Source organism: Ursus americanus, chromosome 15 (assembly GCF_024610735.1).
Source record: "Ursus americanus isolate L20-20 chromosome 15, mUrsAme1.1.p, whole genome shotgun sequence".
NCBI lineage: Eukaryota > Metazoa > Chordata > Mammalia > Carnivora > Ursidae > Ursus > Ursus americanus.
The window spans coordinates 23,512,852-23,536,828 of NC_142141.1; the positions used below are offsets into that span (position 1 = coordinate 23,512,852).

The 23,977-nt window shown below is 42.0% G+C and overlaps 1 protein-coding gene across 2 annotated transcripts in view; it reads left to right on the plus strand.

Moving 5' to 3' along the window:
• LOC148108854 (proton-coupled amino acid transporter 2-like) overlaps window positions 1-23,977 on the plus strand; it is a 29,038-nt gene that overhangs the window by 1,104 nt on the left and 3,957 nt on the right. Inside the window, exons 2-3 of one of the 2 annotated variants that reach the window (XM_087867844.1) lie at window positions 16,367-16,521; window positions 20,431-20,650. In XM_087867844.1, the coding sequence (XP_087723970.1) occupies window positions 16,478-16,521; window positions 20,431-20,650 (264 nt within the window). In that variant the 5' untranslated portion in view covers window positions 16,367-16,477. The remainder of the gene's footprint in view (window positions 1-16,366; window positions 16,522-20,430; window positions 20,651-23,977) is intronic. The other variant, XM_087867843.1, reaches the window with a different exon arrangement.

The following is a 23,977-nucleotide window of genomic DNA, read 5'->3' on the forward strand; positions in this document are numbered from 1 at the left end:
GCATATGTTTTTAAAACTATACCCCAGTTGGTTCATTTCACCAGGGAAGAGAAAAAAACGCAGGTTCACACTCAGTTTAAATCGGAAGGGCAGTGAGTTCATTCCATTCCTGGAAGAACCCACCAGTTCATTTCTGGGTGGCAGGAACTATGCTTGGAATGCTTCTGAGCCCATGTCACCTCCATTTCATTGATTCTATGGCCCTTTCTAATGTCTTAGTCAAGAAAGCCAGATCCTATGAGAACCACAGAACTCTCTGTTGGAATTACTGATGCAAGTGGGAATTTGCCTTCCCCAATTTGCTCCTGAGATGCATTGACTATAATAAGGATTCTTTGTTATACCTGGCCACCACAGTCTTACTAGAGAGTCTCTTGAAAAAAGGTCGCATCATTTTCAGATACTGTTAGGATTCGATCAACCTTATCATTAGGCAGTCCTAATTAGAAATTAACACGATTATATCTCCTTCCAACTATATATATCTCTACCTCTGCTTCCACAGTTTACTCAGAAATGCAAATAAAGTTTATATGAATACATAAAGAAGCACTTTAACTCTTTTACTCTTAGAAAACTATGCAAAAGCAAAAAGGAAAAACTTTGAAAACTCTATTTTCAGCAAAGGTAGAAGATAGAATCCACAGGTACCAAAATACGTGTAAAGGCTAACAAAAGCAGCTGAGATCAGACAGGTGCTGTGAAGGAGAATGGAACAGAAACTCAGAGAGAAGTTAAGGGACCCAGTGGGGGCAGATCTCAGAAATGCACCATTGAAAACACTCTTCCTGAAGATGAAGAGCTCACTTAGAGCTGCAGGGCTCTATTTCTTTTGTTTGCAACAGTGGGCATGGAAACAGTTCAGCAAAAGCTCTCCTGAATCTGGTTTGGATTAGGGAAGCAAAGAAGATGAGGATGACAACAAGAATCACAGGTATGAGCCATATTTACAAGAAGCAATTGTTCTGTGGCAGCAGAACAGAAAAGACTGGAAATACACTTGTTGGTGAGGATGTAGAGCAACTGGAAGTCTCATCAGCTGCTGGTAGGAGTGTACAATGATGCAACCACTTTGGAAAGCTGTCTGACAGTTTCCTTTTTTACGAAGTTAAACACGTAACTCTCCTATGATCCAGCGATTCCACTCCTAAGTATTTACCGAGGAAAAATCAAAATGTTTATCCACACCAGGGCCTGGACTAGGGTGAGGGAAGCGAAGTGACTCAAGTGGGAAATTTAAGGAGGCACTCACTTTCAGAGTTGTACAGGTGCAGGGTTGGTACTTACATGAGCCCAAGAATGAGTGCCTCCTTAAATTTTGTGACCTAGGTTTCTTGGCTTGCCTCACCTTTGTCCAGGCTGTTGTCCACACAGACTTGTATTTTCACAGCAGACAGCTCAATAAAGCTAAATTAGTAAAAACCTACATATTTATCAATAGGTGAACTGATAAGCAAACCATGGCATATAGAGCAGAAAGGAACCATTGATATATGCAAAAATGTGGATGAATCTCATTATGCTCAATGGAAGAAGCCAGATACAAAAAACTGCATACTATATGATTCGATTTATATAAATTTATAGAATGAGCAAGACCAAGTCTAGTGACAGAAAGCTGAACAATGGTTGCTTGGGATGTGTGGAGTGGGGATTGGATTCAAAGGGACACAGAGAACTTTCTGGAGTGACACTAATATTCTATTTATTGATTGGGATGCTGGTTATGTGGGTTTATACATTTGTCAAAAGCCATTACCTGGACAATTAAAATATGTTAACTTGATTGTAAATAAATTGTACCCCTAAAGGTTGGTTTTAAAGTGTTAATGACTAACATAACCTAATAAAAAATTATTTAAAAAAATAAAATAAAGTGTTAATGAGATTACCAGACATCCAAGGAAAATCTCTAAGATAAAAGAATAATCAAAGAGAGATAAGTTGTTGCAATCATGGCATGAGAAGAACAGCAAAAATGCTGCTTTTAAAAAAATATTCTGAGGGGAAAAAAACAGCTCTTGGAAGTTAAAAATGTAATGACTAAAATGAAGAATCAAATGGAAGAGTAAGAAGATAAGGATAAGGAAATGCATTATTTTTCATTAATAAATATTTATTATCTCTGTGCTGGGCCCTGGGACTAGAACAGTGAACAAAATTAACAAAAATCCCTGCCCTTGTGAAGCTTACATTTGATTGAGGGGAGATAGACAACACAAATAAATAAGTAATATACATACCATGTCAGCAGGTATACCTATTATGGAGAAAAATCAGGAAAGTGGGAGAGGGTGTCTGGGGGCAGAGAGGAGGGATTTCAGTCTCTTTAAATAGTCAGGGAAGATACCACTGGTGGTATCTAAACAAAGCCCTAAAGTAGGTGAGGAAACAAGCCCTGTGCATTTCTTTGAGAAGAGCATTCTGGGCAGAGAGAATAGCAAGGGCTAAGGCCCCAGGAGGGAATGTGCCTAGCCTATTTGAAAAGTTAAAAGGAGGTCAGTATGTATGATACTGTATATAGAAAACCCTAGAGACTCCACCAAAAAACTACTAGAACTGATAAATGAATTCAGTAAGGTCACAGGACACAAAATCAATATATAGAAATCTGTTGCATTTCTCTACACTAATAATGAAGTAGCAAAAAGGGAAATTAAGAAAATAATCCCATTTTCAATTGCACCAAAAAGCATAAAATACCTAGAAATAAACCTGACCAAGGAGGTGAAAGATCTGTACTCTGAAAACTATAAGACATTGGTAAAAGAAATTAAAGATGACACAAAGAAACGGAAAACCATCCCATGCTCATGGATTGGGAGAACAAATATTGTTATTTGTTCCTATCAAAATACCAGCGGTATTTTTTACAGAACTAGAACAAAAAGTCCTAAAATCCTAAAATTTGTATGGAATCACAAAAGACCTCAAATAGCCAAAATAGTCTTAAAAAGGAAGAACAAAACTGGAGGTATCACAATCCCAGTTTTCAAGATGTACTACAAAGCTGTAGTAATCAAGATGGTTGGTACTGGCACAAAATTAGACACATAGATCAATGGAACAGAATAAAGAGCCCAGAAATCAACCCAAGATTATATGGTCAACTAATCTATGACAAAGGAGGCAAGAATATCCAGTGGGGAAAAGATAGTCTCTTCCAAAAATGGTGCTGGGAAAACTGGAGAGCTACAAGCAAAAGAATGAAACTGGACCGCTTTCTTACACCATACACAAAAATAAACTCAAACTGGATTAAAGACCTAAATGTGAGACCTGAAACCATAAAAATCCTAGAAGAGAGCACAGGCAGTAATTTCTCTGACATCTGCTTGTAGCAATATTTTTCTAGTTCTGTCTCCTGAGGCAAGAGAAATAAAAGCAAAAATAAACTTTTTGGGACTACATCAAAATAAAAAGCTTCTGCACAGCAAAGGAAACAATCAACAAAACTAAAAGACAACCTACTGAATGGGAGAAGATATTTGCAAATGGTATGTTCAATAACGGGTCAGTATCTGAAATATATAAAGAACACATCAACTCAACACCATTTAAGAAATCCAATTTAAAAATGGTCAGATAACATGAACAGACAGATCTCCAAAGAAGACATACAGATGGCCCACAGACTTATGAAAAGATGCTTAACATCACTCATCATCAGGGAAATGCAAATCAAAACCACAATGAGATATCACCTCACACTGGATAGAATGGCTAAAATCAAAAACACAAGAAACGACAACTGTTGGTGAGAATTTGGAGAAAGCAGAACTGTCATGCACTGTTGGTAGGAATGCAAACTGGCACATCCACTGTGGAAAGGCTCTTCAAAAATTAAAAATAGAATCACCATATGGTCCAGTAATTCTACTACTGGGTATTTTCCCAAAGAATACAAAAACACTAATTTGAAAAGACATATGCACCCCTATGTTTATTATAACATAATTTCCAATAGCCTAATTATGGTAGCAGCCCAAGTGTCCATTGATAGATGAATGGAAAAAGAAGATGTGATGTATGTGTGTGTGCGTGTGTGTGTGTGTGTGTGTGTGTATGTATATATATATATATATATATACACACACACACACACATATACATATGCATATATAATGGAATATTACTCAGCCATGAAAAAGAATGAAATATGGCCATTTGTGGCAACATGGATGGATCTAGAGGATATATTGCTAAATGAAATAAGCCAGAGAAAGACAGATACCATATGATGATTTCACTTATATGTGCAATTTAAGAAACAAAACAAATGAACAAAGGAAAAAAGAGACAAGCCAATAAACAGATTCTTAACCATAGAGAACAAACTGATAATTACCAAAAGGGAGGTAGGTGAGGTGATGCGTGAAATAGGTGAAGGGGATTAAGAGCACACTTACCATGATGAGCACTGAGTCATGTATGGAGGTGTTGATTCACTATACTGTACACCTGAGACTAATCCTGTACTCAGTGTACATTAACTATACTGGAATTAAATGAATACAAGGAGGTCAGTGTGGCCATAGCAGAGTATGCTACTGGAAAAAAAGTAAATTAGGTCAGAGCAAGAACAAGTGGGTGAAAGCTCTGTAAAGCTCTGTGAGCCATTTTAAGGACTTTGCTTTTACTCTGAGTTGAATGGGAAGATACTGGAGGAATTTGAGCAGAGGAATGCTGTGATCTGACTTGGGTTTAGAAGGATGCTCTGTCTGTTGGGTTGATATAGGCAAGGGCAGAAGGGGGAGACCAGTCTGGAGGCCGTTGCTATAATCTGGAATAAGAGTGTGGTGATTTGACAAGAAAAACCACAGTGAAGGTGGTGAGAAGTGGTCGGTTTCTGAAAATATTTTTATGGTAGATTGGAAATGTCAAATGTCGATGGATAGGAAATGGACTATGAGAGAGGGGAAACAAATATTTTGGCCTGAACCACAGGAAGAATATGCCGCCTTCTACTAGACCAGGAAGACAATGGCAAGAGCAGGCCTCTAGGGATCAGTGAGTCTGGTCCCTCACCCTTTGGTAGAGGAATTGAGGAAAGAGGCGCCCAGAGTCACACACACATCATGTGTCTCTTCACTCCAGCTTCCGAGCCCTTGGCCCCCACCTCATAAAAGGACAATAAAATAACAGAGAATGATCACATTTTGTTAAGAAAAATAAAACAGGGTGCATATACACACAACACAGTCTGTATACGTATCTGAATTACATGAATTTAAGATAGCAGGATATGAAAATAGTAGTAAAGTTCCACTTTGTATGCAGACTTTACAACATTAGAATCCCACCCAAATCTAACATTCTACAAAGTATCTCATAATAGCCAGACTGATGCTCAGAAGGAAGCTATAATGTGTGTTACACTGTTACTGCCACACAGTGGCCACCTCGGCTGGGACACAGAGGTCCCCACCCACTCCTGTGAGAATCCAGAAAGAAATGCCACTGGTCACATGGAACTTCCGTGGGTGGTATGGGTAATTATTAGCTGTAATATAAGCATTCATCATCAGTATAATTTAAAATGTTCTGTAAGCCATAACAATACAATTCAAGGATTCGTTAAGTGGCACAAGTGCTGAAAATTAATTTTAAAATCCTTAATTTGGGTATATTAGAAGAGATAAAATTTCTGTAACAAAGACCAAACACCATCATGACATGACACGCTGATGACTAAGGAGAGTACATCCCACCAAGTAAATGAGAAACAGAGTGGAAATGAAAGGCAGCAATTAAAGCAAGGACCCTGCTGAGTAAACAAATATCAGCCTAAGTATGTAGGAAAAGTGCTGGTGCCCAGTCAACACACTGTAATGTGCCTCTTTGCCAAGCTATTGCGTTTTTGTTTTTTTTATGATCCCAAAGGCAGTAATGATGATAAGATGTTTACCTCTAATATTTCTATGGTAAACAAAGTATGTTTAAAGAAGAAAAATATGCCACAAAGCTAAGAGACTTATGCACTCTGGAGTACCAGAGAAAAATTGTGCAAGCTCTTCAAAAGCCCCTCCTATGAGTCCAGTAGGACTGTTGTGCCACCAATGCCAACACTCTGATGCCTGGGAGAGCATTTGAGGGAGAGCATTTGAGGGACAGCAAATTCTGCAGGCACAGAACTGGGAGGCATATGTGAAAAGATGGCAAGGGGTCCATCAGTCTGACAACCTGAATTAACCAGCGGGATTACAATGACAGGAGCATCAATCATGTGCGTGAGCCCCAGCTATACTCATTGGAACCAAATGCTGCTCGCACAGGAGGGCATCGCAAGAATAGACTTTAAACATATTGTTTTAAGGTAAGGAAGACTTTCCCAATGGTGTTTGATGGCCAATGGGGTACCATAAATGGGTTATAGGGTGCTGAGGTATTGATCCTGCTACCCCTTGAAGCAGCCAGGCAGGTCCTAAGGTGGCTGGAGCTCCTGAGACAGTTACCTCTAGCCATAAGCAGGCTTGTTCTTTTATCTTGAGGATCTATAAAATGCTATCACTTTCTACATGTGTTATAATATAAAAAGAGATGGGGAAACACTGGTTAAGTAGGGTGTTGTATCGTTTGAAATGGAGACACTTTTGAGAATGAAAAGAGTTGTATTAATATTTGCATCAGGACAATAGGCATATAGTGGGACTGTCCCAGGGAAACTGGGATGTATGGTAGAGAAGGCAGAATTATGGCCCCCAGATATGTCCACATCCTAATCTGCACAACCTGAGAATATATTACCTTGGATAGCAAAAAGGACTTTGTAGATTTGATTAAATTAAGGATCTTGAGGTGAGGAGATTATCCTGGATTCTCTGGGTGGACCTAATGTAATTACAAGGGTTCTTAAAAGAGGGAGGCAGGAAGGTCAGAGAAGAGAGAAGATGCTATTCTACTGGGTTTGGAGATGAAGGAAGGAGCTACATGCCAAGGGAACATGGGAGGCCTCTAGAAGCCGGGAAAACAAGGAAGCAAACTCTTCTTAGAGCCTCCAGAAAGAACAGAGCCTTGCCAACATCTTGATTTTAGGACTTCTGACCTCCAGAACTATACGAGAATAAGTTTGTGTTGTTTTAATCCACTGTGTTTATGGTAATTTGTTGCAACAGCAAAAGGAAACCGATACAAATATTTATAATTTACAATAAATTTCTATTTATGCTTATATAATTTCAAGTTACAAAGGTAAATAATAACTAAAACAGGTATAAATTTTCATCTAACATCATATTGATAAGTTGAAAGATATTAAAGTATATCATACAGAGAGATGGAAAACTAAAGAACTGGAACAAAAAACTGATTTAAAAAAGTTTAGCCCCAGAAAGAGGGACTCGGCATGGAGAGGGTTAGATAAGGAGACTCTAGTTTTTTTATTATAAATACTTTGGTTAAAAAACTAATAATTTAACCCTGCCTGGGCACGTATATTTTATTTTGAGTTTTAATTTTTAAAGTAAGCTTGTGTTGGGGGAAGCCTCCAAGAGCTTATTGAGCTCAGGTTCTCCAAAGCTGTAGCCCCCACTCTTACCTGCTCACAGATTCCACCTCACCCACAGACCCTCCCCTAACCTTTTACTCTCCAACAGCCTCCTTGGCACAAGACAGGGCCAACTGGTAGGTCCTCCTGAAATAAGGCAGGAGAAAGCACTGTTGGACGAGGAATATTCCCAGGATTGGGCCCAGGCACTTTAAGAGATCTGGAGAACACCCTCAAGCCCCATCTGTAGGGCGGGCAGACCTTGGGTTTACCTCACAATGCTAACAAAGGGCCTGGTAGAGCTTAGAAGAGAGAAAGGCCTCCTGTTGCTACTGAAAAAGCATTGGCATAGGAGCCCAAAGGAAAAGGCTGGGGCCAGCTCTGCCATTGACTAGCAAGTTCCTTTCGGTCTGGGCTTCAGCTTCTCACTAATGAAATGAATAGGGGAAGGAAGTTCATCTCCTAAATCTTCCAGCTCTGTGAGTCCTTTACCCTGCTTCAGCTGTCTTCCTCCTTCCAAAGATGACTGGGCGGGTCCTAGGTCAGCCACAGAGTCATCAGTTATCACACCTCAGAGTTTCAGAGTTTCTTTGACATGGTCTGCTACAACCCATTCATTTTACACATGGGAAATCAGCCGCAGAGAGACAAAATTATTTGTTCAAGGTTACACTTGGTAGTAAGTGTGAGAACCTCTAGGTTCTCCTATGACTCCTCACTTAGACCCTAGTGTTCTGTGGTTATCATTTGCCATATGAAGGCACAGAATGGTACCTGTTTAATATGCAAACAAATTGTATCTGAGTTCTTAAAAAACCCAATATAAAATGCCATTATGGAAAAAAACATAGCAACAACCGTATATAAAAGATGAGTGGTTATATTAGTTTTCTATTGCTGTGTAGTAAATTATCACAAGCTTAGTGGCTTAAAATAACTTACATTTATTGTCTCATGGTTTCTGTGCATCAGGAGTTCATGCATAGCTTAAATAGGTCTTCTGCTTACAGGGATCGCAAGGCTGCAGGCAGGTGTTAGCTGTGCTGCATTCTCATCTGGAAGCACAATTGGCAAAGAATCTTCCTCCAAGCTCACTCAGGCTGTTGGCACATTTAATTTACTTGCTATTATAGGACTGAAGGACCCAGCCTCTCATTGGCTGTCAGCTTCTTGCTGGCCCTCAGCACCTAGCCATGTGGGCCTTCTAACAGTGTCACTTCCCCGAAGCCAGCTAGACTTTGAGGCCTCTAGAGAGAGTCTGCTAGTAAGGTAAAATCGTATACGACATAATGTAATCAGAAAAGTGACATCCCATCACCCTTGTCACATTCTATTGGTCAGAAGCCAGAACAGATCTGACCCACACTGGAGAGGGGATATACAAGAGCACAAATGCCATATCAAGAGAGGTGGCACCTCAGAGTTTATCCACCAGGTAGATAAGTGTAGAGAGGACTGAAATTTCTACTCCTGCTAAGACAAAAAGAGAACTAAGGTTGAGCCATTGGATTTTGGAACGGGAGGTATTGTTACCCTTGACAAGAACAGTTTCAGTGAAGTAATAAGGATCAAAGTCTGCCACAGTAGATTCAGGAGAATGGAAAATGAGAAATTGGAGAGAGTGAGTAGAAATAACTTTTTCAAGGAGTTTTGCTATGAAAGAGAACAGAGATGAGAGAAAATTTACTCTGTTTATATGTTCATTAGAACAAGGCAATAGGAAGGGAAATTTTAATGGTCCGAGAGAGGGAAGGATCATGTCAAATCAAAGCTTGTGTAAGTAAAGGAAAGGGGATGAGATCAGTGTTCAAGGTAGAGACTTAAGACAGATGAGGATGGCTCTCTTATTTTCATGGGAGAAAATCCGGTATATGGATTCAGACACAGTCAGTGGATAGATTTAACGGCCAGAGGATAAGGAAGTTCTCTTCTGATTGCTTCTACTTCCTCAATGAAGTAAGAACAATGCCAACAGCTGGGAGTCATTGTGAGAAGAGATAAGAAATAGTCCTCCTGAAGAATGGGAGAGGAACATAAACAAGTTATAGATTTCCCCAGCAGTGCTAGGACCTACTTGAGGTTTGTGTTCATAAATTTGAGATGCAACCAGTTGGCAAATCTGTGTATTTTTCTCTCACCACATTCAACTGCTTGAGTACAATCTCAAAGTAGAGGCAAAGGTGCATTTAACCAGTGTTAGATGTGTCATGGCTTTGAAAGTTAGACACAATACAAGGAGAGGGACAAGATCGGTGTGAGTGTGTAGCAGAAGTGACAGCAATGACTGTCCAATCACTAGGTAAAAATGGGAGTGAGGATACGAGAGGACTAGGGGCAGATAGGTAGCAAAACAGCCCCGGCAGACTAGAGGCCCTGATGATAAAGATCTGGTACAGTCTGCAAGCTAGTGGACGTAAGATGGACCAATAGGAGTGCGTAAGCCACCCAAAGAACAGGATGCTTACAGTAGAGATTTTGAAGGTGGTCCAATCTTTGGTGACGACAAAGTCTAGGGTATGATGAGGGCAGTGGGTGTCTAAGGCAGGGTGGAGGGCAAACTATTTAGAAGCAGTGACCTGCAGAGGAAGTGGCGACCTCAGCAGAGCCACATTTTAATTAGGGCAAAGAAGTGAAAAGAATATTGCCACGCAGGGGACTTCCCTCTTCCTCAGGAAAACCTTTGCTGACCCCTTTGCAAGAGTATCTGCTTTATTACACAGAAGTCTTCAGAGCACTGACTACAGTTGAAATGTTTTACTTATTTATGAGAAGCCCTGATAAATATTCATGATGTCCAACTAAGCTCATGGAAAGCAGGCACCACACTGCCTGGAACCAGTGGGTTCTTAGCATCCAGCAAAGTGCCTGGCACATGGGTAGTCAACCAGTATTGGTGGCGGGAAGGAAGAAAGAAAAGAACAACAGACTCTTAGAGCAACTGTGGGGAGTCTCCGTGTGAGTGGAGAAGTGCATTCATCCTCCCATTCATGTCTTTGGTCTTCTGTTCTTCCAAAGGAGCAGAGAGCCGGCATCACCCCAGGCCAGGGGGTGCAGCTGTATTTAGGTTCCTGAGGCTGCTAAGGCTCAAGCAGCCAAGAGCTGGGCCTTGCAGCTCCTACGTGCCAAAGCTATTCTTGCTCAAGCTTCTGCCAAAGTCGTGGAGGCTCCTAACCCCACACCCACAATAGCGTTTGGAGCTAAAGAGTGAGGTGTTCACCCGCCTGAGGCTCGGGCCACTTCCACCAGCAGCCAGTCCCTGAATGGTGCAGCCCAAGGAATGCCCCCGGGGCTCCCAGGCAGGGCTCAGCCACTCTCCCACCAGGACTCCTGTTGTCTGGAGGAGACCAGTGGGATCTCGTAAGTATCCCTTCCTCCCCAAAAGGAGCTCCTGGGTCTAGGATCTTGTACCTCGAGACTTTTGTGAGAATTCTTTCCTTCTTTTCAGTAACTCAAAGAGCGAAATCTGAGCTCTTCTCCATTTCAGACAGGCAAAGAGAGGTGTAGGGAAGTTGTGTTAGGGGCAGAAGACAATGCTTTCAATTATAAGCATAATTTTGTAGGGATCCTTTCATTCAACATTATTGAGGACCCAGGCATCATGGGGTTACAACAATGAACATGAGACACCATTATGTCCCTGCTTCTAAGGCTCTCAGAGTTCATGGAGGAAGATATAGCCAAAATCCCACAGAGAATGGCATGAGTGAAGTCAGTGTTCTACAAGGGTTCAGAAGAGTAAGGTATTCTTTCCAGATGGTGAAAGCAGGGAAAGCTTGTGTTAGAGGTAGCATCTAAGCTACTCTTTGGAGAAATGGTGTTGCCAGTGAGGACACTGAAGAAGACAGACCAAGCCTTTCCAGCAGAATCAAAGAATCTCAGGTTTGACTTTGATCTGAGTCAGTAGAACACTGTGGAAATGAGCACCTGTTTTGGAGTCAGATGAAAATGACTCCAGATCCCAGCTCTGCCACTTACTAGCTGTGTAACCTGGGACAAGTTACTAAACCTGTCTTAGCCTCAATTTTCTGATCTGTCAAATGGGTATAACAGTAGTTTCTACTTCAGATGATTGTTGTTAAGGACCAATTAAGTTAAGCCATGCAAAGCACTTAACACAGTGCCTGGCACATAGTAATCGTTTGCTGAAAAGGTTAGCTAATTCTAGCATGGGTCTGACCGGCTGCCCAGACAGTAAGTAGCCTGAGGACCATCACCAGGCCTCAATTACCTCTGAATCCTCCCAAGCCTAATCCTGGGCACAAGGAGCCAGTAAATGTTTTCAGAATGAATGATTGGACAGAGGAAATAGCCTCTTTATCAATCTCTTAAATTGCAGGTGAGGGAAGATTTTTAGGGGAATGAGTGTGGTTGAATCTTAGAAGGAGTTTTAAAGAAGGTTGTGTTAGTGCCAAAGGTTTTTAAAGAAGATAAACTATCATCTGTCCTTTAAGGCACTTGTCGGCCTAAGGTTTGTCTCTAGAGTGTTTGAGCATTGACTGTAGTAGGAGCAATTAAAGCATTTTATGTGAGGGAAGAGAACGTTGAGCTAGATGACCTCTGAGCTTGCCAGACGACCTGTGCGAAGACAATAGAAAAATGCACTCACTCCTATCCCGGCTCTGCTATTTCCAGGGTAGCTATGTGACCTTGGGCAAGCTCTCCCATCTCTGAGCTGTAAGTGGAATTGTCAGAATAAATCCTATTGCTTTTGGAGGTGTTGAATAGGTACATGACACACTGGTTATTAAGCATCATGTGGGTAGCACTTACACCTGGGATTTCTCCCTCAGAGCCTGTGCAGGGCAGGTCTGAGTCTGGTGCTGGCTTCCCATGGGTTTTCTGTCACAACCTGACCCATTTTATGAGATCACAAGGAAGGCAGAGGAAATGTTCTTTATCACCTGTCCCCAAAACACTCCAAGTTAAGATCAGGCCTCCTGTCCTGGAACCCTGGGTACAATTAGATCCAGGGTTGCCATCTGTGCCAAGGAAACAAGAATGAACAATGGATTCAGGAGAGTCAATGCACATCAAACTCACTTCTGCTTGTGCCAGCCAGAGCCTGGAGACACAGCCCAGAGAGTGAAGTAGGAGCTAGGCCACCCCCTGCTCCCACCAGCATCACCTCACCTGACTCAGGAAACTAGAGGCAGTGCCAGGATGGAGACCAGGCACTGAGTTTCCAACACAGGGTCCATTCCATTGACCCACAAGCCGCACGGGGGTGGGGGTGGGGGTGGGGGTGGGGTTACAAATCCTAGACTCACCCTCCCACTTTAAAAAAAATGGTTAACATAATTTTATTTGCAGTTACCAGAAACGCAAATGTATATAGCTGTCTAGTATCCTGTGAGTCTCCAGTGTTCTGATGGAGCCCATGACAGAGGGGTTAGGGCCCCTTCCTTATCATATTTCTGCTTTCCTCCTGGCCACTTAACTGCTCCAGATCTGGTCTACTCTCTAGTGTTTTATTTCGGTCCACGTGAGACTAATTATATACTCGTATCAATAATAATATCAAACTGTAGAATTCATAATCCCTCTGTATACATTTCTTAAATATTCAGGTTTTTTGTTTTGTTTTGTTTTCATAGACTTAATTTTTTTAGAGCAGTTTTAAGTTCATAGCCGTATTGAGCAGAAAGTACAGAGTTCCCATATACCCCCTGCCATAACACATTCTCAGTCTCTCCACTATCAGCATCCTCAACCAGAGTTACCATGTGTTACCCAAAATCCATAGTTTACATTAGTAAACTTGGTGTGGTATGTTCTATGGGTTTGAATAAATGTATGACAGGTGTCCACCACTGTGTTATCACACAAAATAATATCATTGTGTTAGAAATCCTCTGTGTTCTACCTAACCCTCCCTCCCCCTCACTCCTAGCAAACAATGATCTTTTTACTGTCCCCTTAGTTTTGCCTTTTCCAGAATGTGATATAGTTGGAATCATACAGTAACTAATCTTCTCATATTGGCTTTTTCACTTAGTAATACACATTTAAGTTTCTCCCATGTCTTTTATGGTTTGATAGCTCATTTCTTTGAAAGATTTACTTATTTTTTAGAGAGAGAGAGTGCACAGCAGGGGTTGAGGCAGAGGGAGAGAATCCCAAGCAGACTTCCTGCTAAATGGGGAGCCTGACACGGCTTAATCGCAGGACCGTGAGATCATGACCTGAGCTGAAATTACTAGCCAGATGCTCAACTGACTGAGCCATCCAGGTACCCCAAAAGCTCATTTTTTAATAGTGCTGAATAATATTCCAGTGTCTGGATGTACCACAGTTTATCTATTCACCTACTGGAGGACATAATGGTTGCTTCCAAGTTTTGACAATTAGGAATAAAGCTGCTATAAGTATCCATGTATAGATCTTTGTGTTGACAGAAGTTTGTAGCTCATTTGAGTAAATACCAAGAAACATGATTGCTGAATCATATATTAAGAATATATTTAGTTTTGTGAGAAACTCCCAAACTGTATTCCAAAGTGGCTGTACTGCTTTGCATTCCCACCAGCAATGAGAGTTCCTATTGCCCCACATCCTTGCTAAAATTTGATGTTGTCAGTGTTCTGGATTTTGGCCATTCTAATAGGTGTGTAGTGGTACCGCCATGTTTAAGTTTGCAATTCCCAGATGATAGAGGATGTGGAATATCTTTCCTATGCTTATTTGCCTGCTGTTTATCTTTCTTGGTGTGGTATCTGTTCAGGTCGTTTGCCCATTTGTTAATTGGGTTGTTCTCTTTTTTATTAAGTTTTAATGGAAATAACAGTCCTTTTTCCATTATGTCTTTTGCAAATATTTTCTCCCCATCCGTGGCTTGTCTTCCCATTCTCTTGACAAATGCATTTTGGGGACACCTCAGTGGCTCAGTCAGTCAAGTGTTCAACTCTTGATTTCAACTCAGGTCATGATCTCAGTGTCATGAGATCAAGCCCCTTATCAGACTCCATGCTGTGCATGGAGCCTGCTTGGGATTGTCTCTCTCCTTCTCCCTCCACCCCTCCCCACCCACGCAGGCTCTCTCTCTCTCAAAAAAAAAAAAATATATATATATCAATTTTTGTCTTGTGTTTTCATCCTAACATACCTACTCAACTCTCTTCCTTCTGCTCACATCCCCATCTGAAGCTAGGTCCTGTCAGCCTGCTAGTAATAGGCCTTGTGGCCATGTACTGTATGGGTATCCTGGTAGCTGTGCCCATCACTTCTGCCACAAGTGAGAGCCTTCAAACCTCCTTGTGAACAAGACATCCTTTGCTACAGTTCCACTGCCATGTTTTGTCCAGTGTACTGCCACTTTCTTTATGTGCATCCCAGAACAAGGCCACTCAGTCATGCCCCACCAGCCAAGAACTTATTTGTTTTTTCTCTTTGCAGTTTCTATCACAAAAGTAGTGTCCTTTGTCACTTTCCACACACAATTTTAAAAATAATATTAAGTATGCTTTTCAAAATTCGTTTTTACAAACCATACATACAATGTTTATAAAGTATATAATATTTACAAATACATACAAAAGGTCTGGATTTGAGCATACCACACTGTTAAAAGTAGCTACTTTAGAGGAAAGAAGTAAGGAGAATTAAAATGGGATGTGGCAGGGGAGGATATGAATAGGGATGTTCCTTTTATCTGTACCATTTAACCTTTTTATAATATGTGTTCATCACTGCTGTATTTTTTAATTAAATGGAAAGAAAGTCATATTCCTTGTTATATTTCCCTGAAATTCTGATTAGCCTATAGGAGTATGAGCCCCTGTACTCCTGGTAAAAATCACTGTACCAAGGGGTAGCATGCATGATAATCTTAATCACTAGCACAAAGACCAGCAATTTGTGTGCTCTCAAGGAAGCAGCAGGGTATAAAAGGAAAATCACTGTGGTGGGAGCCAGGATACCTGAGGTCAAGTCTTGACGCTGCCCCAGCTAGATGTGTGGCTTTGGACATGTGCCCCGCCCCCTCTGGGACTGAGTGTCCCCATGCGTTCAGTGAGTACATGTGACTCATTAATCCACTTTGGCCAACAGCTCCAGGAGGATGGTGCCCTGTGTCTCTTATTCAATAACATGTACCCTAGTGCCTTGCACAGCTGCAAACACTCAGTGGCCTCACTAAATGTTTAGTGAGTTGTAAACAATTTTTGGAACCCTTCAGGGAAAAGGAGGAGGCAGAGTGGGCACCAGTGTGTGTTGGCACCTATCATTTCTGCCATACATCTACCATTCATCTTTCCGTTCAGCCTTGTGCTAAAGAAAGACCTTGCTTTCTCCCCATAATATACTTCTGAACCCAACAAAGACCCATTTCCTGCATTCTCTCCCTTAGACTTAATGAGCCCTTTAGGAACCATGGGGGTATGATGATGCAACACTGGCGGCCAGCCCCTGTACCTGGCTCTGGGACCATGCCCCCGGGAGTGGTACATTGTCCTTTCCTTGCTTGGAATAGGATAGGATGGTGAGTCCCAATGAGGTCCCAGAGAGCCTCTGGCCCAATGTTGATATCTGTCCCTCTGGAAACATATACCTAATTAATATCAACACTTTTGGATGTCCTAAAGCAGTTCTCAAAGTTGGTCCCCAATCCAGCTGCTGTATCAGTGTCACCTGGGAACTTGTTAGAAATGCACATTTTTTGGCCCCATCCAAGACCTACTAAATCAGAAACTCTGGAGATGGGGCCCAGCAATCTGTATTTTAACAAGACCTCCAGATAGTTCTGATGCATGTAAAACTTTGCAAAACACTTCCCTAAAGAAATGACTGTGCCGTGTTGACTGTAAAAGCTTCTAGGAGCAAATTAATATATAAAAAATTGACATTTCCTGTGCTTAACTGGAGAATTTTCTTTAATCCTAAAAGGAAGACAGCAATGGAACAATAACCAAGACTCAAGGCTTGCACACGGGTCCAGATGGATTCTTACAGGGTCAGAGCCAGGAGCTTCTATAACCCAGCACCCTAAAAGAGCAGATGGAGAAACTGATCCTTCCAGACAGGGAACGACTTGCCCAAAGGTACACAGTGAATCCTAACAGGCTGAAAGTCACAACTCTGGGCAAACATGTTATATAAATGCTGTCAGCTCCTAGTGCTCCCGGAAAAAAGAATAACTGCTAGTTACTCTGAGTGTAGATGAACTGATTCTTGGTGGCTAGAGTTTGCAGTCACCTCTCCTGGCAGTCAGGGGACATTTTGATAGCAGGGCTATGGTGTCTTTGCCAGCTCTTCTTCCTCCCCCTCACCCCACTGCCCACTATTCTGTAGTCATTAGATTTCAAAAGATTAAATGATGAAGCTATTATATACTGCTTTCACAGTGTGAAATAAATCACTCTCAATTCAGTGGATATTATGCTGGGGTAAAACATTTACCGGCAATCATTTGTAAGAAATACATTTTGATATCCCATTTTGATGTAGTTGTGATTTGGGGTACTCTGTGAACATCTTTACGCAAAGCTACTCGTTCTGTTAATCGTGGACTTGGTTAAACAGAAAGAGCAAAGGTGCAAGGCAAGCTGGGACCAGAGTGTAGGACATGGGTGGTGGAGACCCGCAAGCTCCAGTGGCTGTGCAGTAGCCAGGGCTCAGAAAATAGAAGGTGCGTGTAAGCAGAAAGGGTCAGGCTGAGGAGGCCTTGGGCGAGTCTGAGATGGCTCATGACCCTGAACACCAGGGGATGCCAGCCAGCGTGCAGTGACTCAAAGTCAGGTGGACTCCATCTACTTTCTAGAAGATAAGTCCATTCACTGAGAAATCAGGGTCCCATTCACTCATTCATTCATTCACTCTCTCACTGAACAAGTATCAGCCGAGTACCCACTCTAGACCCAGGAAACATGCTAGGTGCTAAGGAGACGGGGATGAAGAACACAGTCGTGATCCCTACCTTGATGGAGTTTTATGACCTAGCAAAAAAGAAGTATAATTATGAATTAGGATAAGAGCTATAGTGGGTTGGGGAAAACCTGTCTAAAGAGGTAAGGTTTAAGCCAAGATCTAAAGTACAAGTAAAAGCAACCACTTGAAGAGGCGTGGGAAGAGCTTCCTTAGGGAATGGTATCACAAATGGCAGCAAAGTGGGAAGAGCTCAGAGTCCAGAAGCTGGTGAAACATTCCGAGGAGGAAGAGATATAGAGGGAAAGAATGGAAAGGCAGGCAGGAGCCAATCATGTGTTAGAATGTTATTTCAAGAACAGAGAAAAGCCCCCTCCTTAAGCAGAGGAAGGGCATGATAGAACCAAGAAATTTTATAAAGAACACTTGAGCCGCTGTGTGGAGCACAGATTGGAGGGGTAAGAATGGAAGCAGATTCATTTCATGGGGGAAGGGACGGCCCATGCTGAGCAAATCTTCAGTGTCCAAGTCAAGTCAGTTGGAATTTGCAGGGGGACAGAGCCTTCCTTCTCCAAGCACATGAGATTGGACAGCAGGTGTTGGGATAGGGAGGACAAGGCAAGTCCTCTTGACTCCATAACTATGTGGACACAAAGGTTCTGGCTGAAAACATACCTGGACAAAGGTGTAATGAGCCTGCCAGGGTCATTCCTGTCCCTTCTGGAGCTGGAGGAGAATTGAGGCTATCACAAGGCTTCCTCGCCATGGCTGCAGGGTAGCAAGGGCACCCACGTAGGAGAGGTGAGGTAGGGGAGGATAACACAGCACATTAGGTGGCCCCATATTCTCTCTGCCGTCCTTCTTTTTATAACAAATAATCTCCTCCCAACACCTGGGTACATCGTGTTCTTCTTCCTGGTTGTGGATCACCTGGGCTTCTGTGTGTTCCTTATGTTTGTGACAGATACCTGTAAGTAAGCAGAGCCCTGGAGCAAAAACACAGATGGCAGAGATAGCCCAGCTTAAGCTTTGAGCAGCTTTCTCCAAATCAACCAAGTTAGTGAAAGCTTAAATAATTCAGCCTTTGCTTTGGAACTTCCAGGTCCCTACCTCAGAGCAGCGGCAGATAAAACCAAGCACACCTTGAAAATATTCTCTCTCTTGGAGACCTTCATCTGGCTCACAAGACTCTGGGTCACCTGGCACTCACCTACCCTCCAGCCCAACCTTCCACTTCTCTTCTATATGTGTCCTATGCTCAAACACAGCTGTGCTATCTATTGTTCCCAAATATATCCTGTCTTTTCCCACCCCTGAGTAATTACTTATGCTATTCTTCCCACATGCAATATCCTTCCTCCTCCACACATCTCCAGGCATCTAAACACCCATCCTCCTCTGGGTATCATTCCCTGATCCACATAGCAGAATTGCTACCTTATTTTTCCCTTCTTAATTCAACTATATATATATATATATATATATATATATATAAAACTATATATATGTATATATACACACACATATATAAATATATACACATCTATATATACATATGTATGTATCTATATATACATATATATGTGTATATATACATATATAGCTTCTCTTAAATATAGTTATGTGTCCACATTCCTTTTTTATAACTAGCTTGTGAGCTCACTGAGATTAGAATATTTCCTCTGGCACTATTAAAGCAAAGTATTTGCTTATAAATATTTGTTAGGTGTGTATTTTCAGCAATAGTTCTTCAGGCCCTGGTGCTGAAACAAACTTCAGTGATACAGCCTGCTATAATGGCAGCTACAAGGTACTGCGTACATTTAGTTCCACTTTTGTAAATATCTATGTCTGCCTGTGTATACATACAAGTGCCTAACTATATATAGTGTCTAAAATAGTAACAGCAGTTACCTCTCTGAGATGAACCTACAGGTGTATATTTTATCTTCATTTTTATTTTTTTAAAAGATTTTATTCATTTATTTGTCAGAGAGAGAGAGCACGCAAGCAGGACGAGTGGCAGGCAGAGGGAGAAGCAGGACCCCCGCTGAGCAAGGGGCCCAATGATGCGGGATTCAATCCCAGAACCCGGGGATCATGACCCACGCTAAAGGCAGACGCTTAACCAACTGAGCCACCCAGGCGTCCCTTATCTTCATTTTTAAATCATTATGGTTGATTTTATCCCTTCAGAACACAAAACCAGCACAGCTCTTTCTTAAACAAAATCAAATGGTAACCTAAACATTATCGAGTTAAAGATCCCTATAAATCTCTCCCCTGCAAAAACACACCATTAAAAGTTATGTGAATCGTTTTTCAAGGTTTTTTTTATGAATATTCAAGTATCCTATGTAGTAATCATTCTTTTCAAACTATGATATTGATGTACCATTTACTTTTTTTTCTTGCTTAATGATCCACTCTAAATTCATCATAGATGATTTATTTACCAAGTCGTTATTGACATTTGGGTTATGTCTATTTTAGTTTATGTTATTGCTCTTATAAACAAGACAGAGAATCTTTAGAGATAATTTTGCTTTGTTTCTTTGTTTTCTAAATTTTTAACCACAAATATTTTCTATCATCATAAAATAAAACCTTTATTTTAAAAAAGTGAAGTATCTGGGCTACCTCTCTGTCTCTGTTCAGAATTTCATTAAATGCTCTCTTTCAATTTATTCATTCATTCAACAAATAGATCTTAACTATCAACCATGTGCTGGTCACTGTGCCAACAATACGGCCCTAAGCAAACTGGACACCTACATCTAGTGGGAAAGATCAACATTTAACCATACTAAGCCAGTGTAAAATCACAGCCTGTGATAAACCCTATTGAGGAAATGGACTAGGTGCTCTTATCTAGTGGAGAGGCTTGATCGGGTTTGCGGGGCATTGTGTCTGAAGGCTGAGCAGTCACTAAGAGAAGGTTGAGAGAGAAGGGGAATGTTCTACAAAAGAAACCTCCAGTGGCTTGGCCCTTCTGAGGGCTGAAGGTTGGCGGGAAAGGCCGGAGGGCATGGGGGCGGGGACTGGCTGGTCTAGCTGAAGTTCACGTCATCCTTTCTTCTCTGTAGCTTATCAACAGCCAATGGGACCACAGGGACTGCAGGGCAGAGCGCTCTTGCCTCCCATGCCCACCGTGGCTGGACGTCCGCATCTGCGCAGTGTGGACACTCCCTTTTCCTGGTGTCCCTGGTGTTCATCCTGAACTTCCCTGGCCTTCGGACCTTCTCCATGCTGGCCAGCTCTCTCCTGCTCGGAATCCTCGTCCTCATCTTCCAGCAGCTCTCCCAGGCAGGTGCCCCACCCCAAGCCATCCTCTTAGTAGATGGGGGGTGGGGGGCGTGCGCACACGCATGCACAGGTGTGTGTGGAACAAAATTCTGGAAACATACTCTACAGACTGTAGATGATTTCCTCTCAGAAGGAAATTTCAGGTTGGGATGTGTTTTTTGTGTCTGCACTGTTTGACATATATACAGGATCGTCTCTCAGAACATTTTTTCCACTGTTTTCTTAAGAGAACACCTCTTTATTTTTTTTAAGCCCAAACTGCATAGAATGAATGTATTTCTGCCACTCCAACTTTTCTGTACTCTGTTTATATAGGTAACATTTACATTTATGTCCCCAAACTCAATATAGCAGATTTACCAAACAATCTGTGAGAAGTCTTGAGGCATCTCTTACAGTGTTTCATATTGCAGACACAATCAAATGTTAGAATCCCACACAGCTTAGAAAGCGGAACAAATGTCCACAAAGAGGATGTGGAAGATGTTAACTGTAAATACAGCAACTTTCTGTAACAGCCACATTAATTTGTGCTGAGTATCACATTGTAAACATTTATAGCCAAACATCATAGTTCGTTGCTTACATATAGACATTTTACTGAGTTTTACTTACGTTTCAAAAATTGGTCACGTGTTTGCTGTTGTTGTGTCATGTGACATAGCTTTTCCCATTCAAAATAATAGGAACTTGATTTTTAGCATGTTTGCACAGATCATGAAATTTTAGGAGCAGATTACTGATACCAAGAAGGGGTCCCCCCCCCCCAGCAAGTAGGTATTTTGTTATCAGGGACAAACTAATAAGGACTCTTATTCAACTCAACTAAGTAACTGGGGGGAAAAGGAGAGTGTAGGAGAATGATCCTACAGGGAACTTTCATGGAATAGCCAGGCCCCAAGAAGGACCCCAAGGCAGTCAGGCTTTGGGAGTAGCACAAACCCAGGAGTCAGGCCACTCAGGGCTTCTGAGGCCTCTGCTCTGGTTGGCTCTGTGTATTGGCTTTCTTTCTCTTGATGCGAACCAGCTCTGTCCACAGGTCTTAGGTTTTAGATTTTACCATTTCTGGCACTGGAAGGAAACAAATCTGAGTTCTCGCTGATCCCAAAAATCCAGGGAAAGAATTCACTGGTTCAGCTTGGGTCAGATGTCACCCCTGAACCAATTAACTGTAGTGGGGAGAAGCACTCATGGAAACTGTAACTGATACAAAGGGGTCAGGCCACTTCAGAGTGTGGAAGGAGGGTTGCTGAGCAGATAATCCCATAGATATCCTCGACAACCTTGAAGAAAGAAAAAGGAAATGGAGAATAAAGATTGGGCGTAGTCTGTCCCTAGCCTTCAATTTCGCTCACCCACAAGGCACAAAACCTTCCCCCAGACATCCAGCATGTGTAGAGTCAATCAAGGAAAGGCCTGAAATGTGGATTTGAGTCCTAGCTTTGCAACTCACAAGCCATGTGACCCTGAATAAAATGCTTTTTTAAAATCAAGCTAACAGTTCTTACCTTATTAGGCTGTTATGATATAAAACTACTTTGTGAAAACCCAGTGGTTCTCAGACAGGCAGCAGAGCAAGTTAAGAGGGTTCAGGTATAGACTCTAGAGCAGTGGTTCTGAAGTGGGGGCAATTTGCCCCCCAGGGACATTTGGCAGTTCATGGAGACATTTTTGGATGTCACAACTAGGACGGTTCTGTCTACTGGTAGCTAGGAGATAGAAACCAGGGGTGCTGTTAATCATCTGCCAGTACTCAGGACAGGTGACCTGAATTCTATTTATAGCTCCCCCATTTCAATTTTGAAAAGTTATCTCACTTTTTTGTGCCTCAGTTTTCCCATCTGGGAAATGGGAGTGATACTAGTACCCATCTCCTAAGGCTATTCTGAGGGTCAAACAGATTAAGAGATGTGAAGAGCTTGGGCCCCTGTCTGGAACTTAGTACCATTAAATGTAAGCTGTTACCTCCCCCAAACCTGGCTAAGCAGCAGAATCACCTTGCAATCCTGTTTAATTACAGATTCCCAGGCCCTCCTTTAGTTGTAGTGGATCTGAATCTTTGGAATTAGAGTCCAGGAATCTTTGGGACTTTTTGTTTTTTGTGTTTTGTCTTTAATTACCCAGCTGATAGTGATGATGGGCCAAGCATTGGGGTGACTGCTCTGAAGCACTGCTATGCCCATGGTCTTGGGACCAGCAGCATTAGCAGCCTCTCAGAGCAGGGCCGTGCAAACTCCAGTGTGCGTACAAACCAGCTAGGGACCTTGTGACAGTGCGGGTTCTGATTCAGGGGATCTGAGTGGGGCCTGAGAATCTGTACTCCTAACATGCTCCCTACATGAGGAGGTGAGGCCAATGCTGCTGGGCCTCCGACCACACTCTGAGTCACAAAGCTCCAAAACACCTTATATACATGCATGTTATGGGGTCTGAGCCCTATAGTAGATGCAAAGCCTGTCAAATCCCAATCGGGACTGAGCTCAGATAGCTGCCCCTGTTTCTTTTTTTCAGTAACCAAAAGCAAGATAAGGAAAGGTTACTGCATGTGAACTCCAGATGGTCTCTATCTCTTGTGGACCACCCTCCCCGCCCCCATGCCTGAGCAACAGTGAAAGCCCCTACTCACCTCTTCAGGTCGCCCTGTCTGGAAGGTCTCTCTGCTCCCAGAAAGAATAAAGTACCTTCAGAGGCTCCTGGAGACCAGTTTGCTGTAAATAACCTAGAGATCATCTTGTTTGCAATTGCATTTTTAAGGTGTTCCTTTTCATGGCTGGTGTCTCTTGAAGAGCATTGTTCTTAAGCTGTCAGGCCTCACCAGACTCCAGGATTCCGTGTTCTTACAGAGGCAGAGACAGGACTGGACGTAGAGATCATTTAATTCACTGGTTTTTTAAAACATGTTTCCATACTTCTGGTGGTGTGTGTCATGAGTTTAGGGGGGAGAGGATTAGGTGATACTTGTTCATTTTCTTAATTATGTATTTGTATTAATGCATCCTCTTCTACTCATAGCAATTTAGAATTGCATTATAATACTTTTTAAAATCAATTTTGTTTTAAAACATTGACTTATGGAGAAAAATTAAATAGGTGGAACACACGTATGATGAATGACTGAAGTTTCAGACATGCTGTTTTAGTTCAACTTCCTTGCTTAATGGAAGGAGAAACCAAAGCTAGAGAGGTGCCAAGCCTGGATTTTCTTATCTTTAAAATGAAGATAATAATCCCTAATCTGTAGGGTCATGGTGAGAATTACACAGTACATTTAAAGAATTTAGCATGTGCCTGGCACCTTATAAAGAACTAAGAAATATTAGCGGCTCA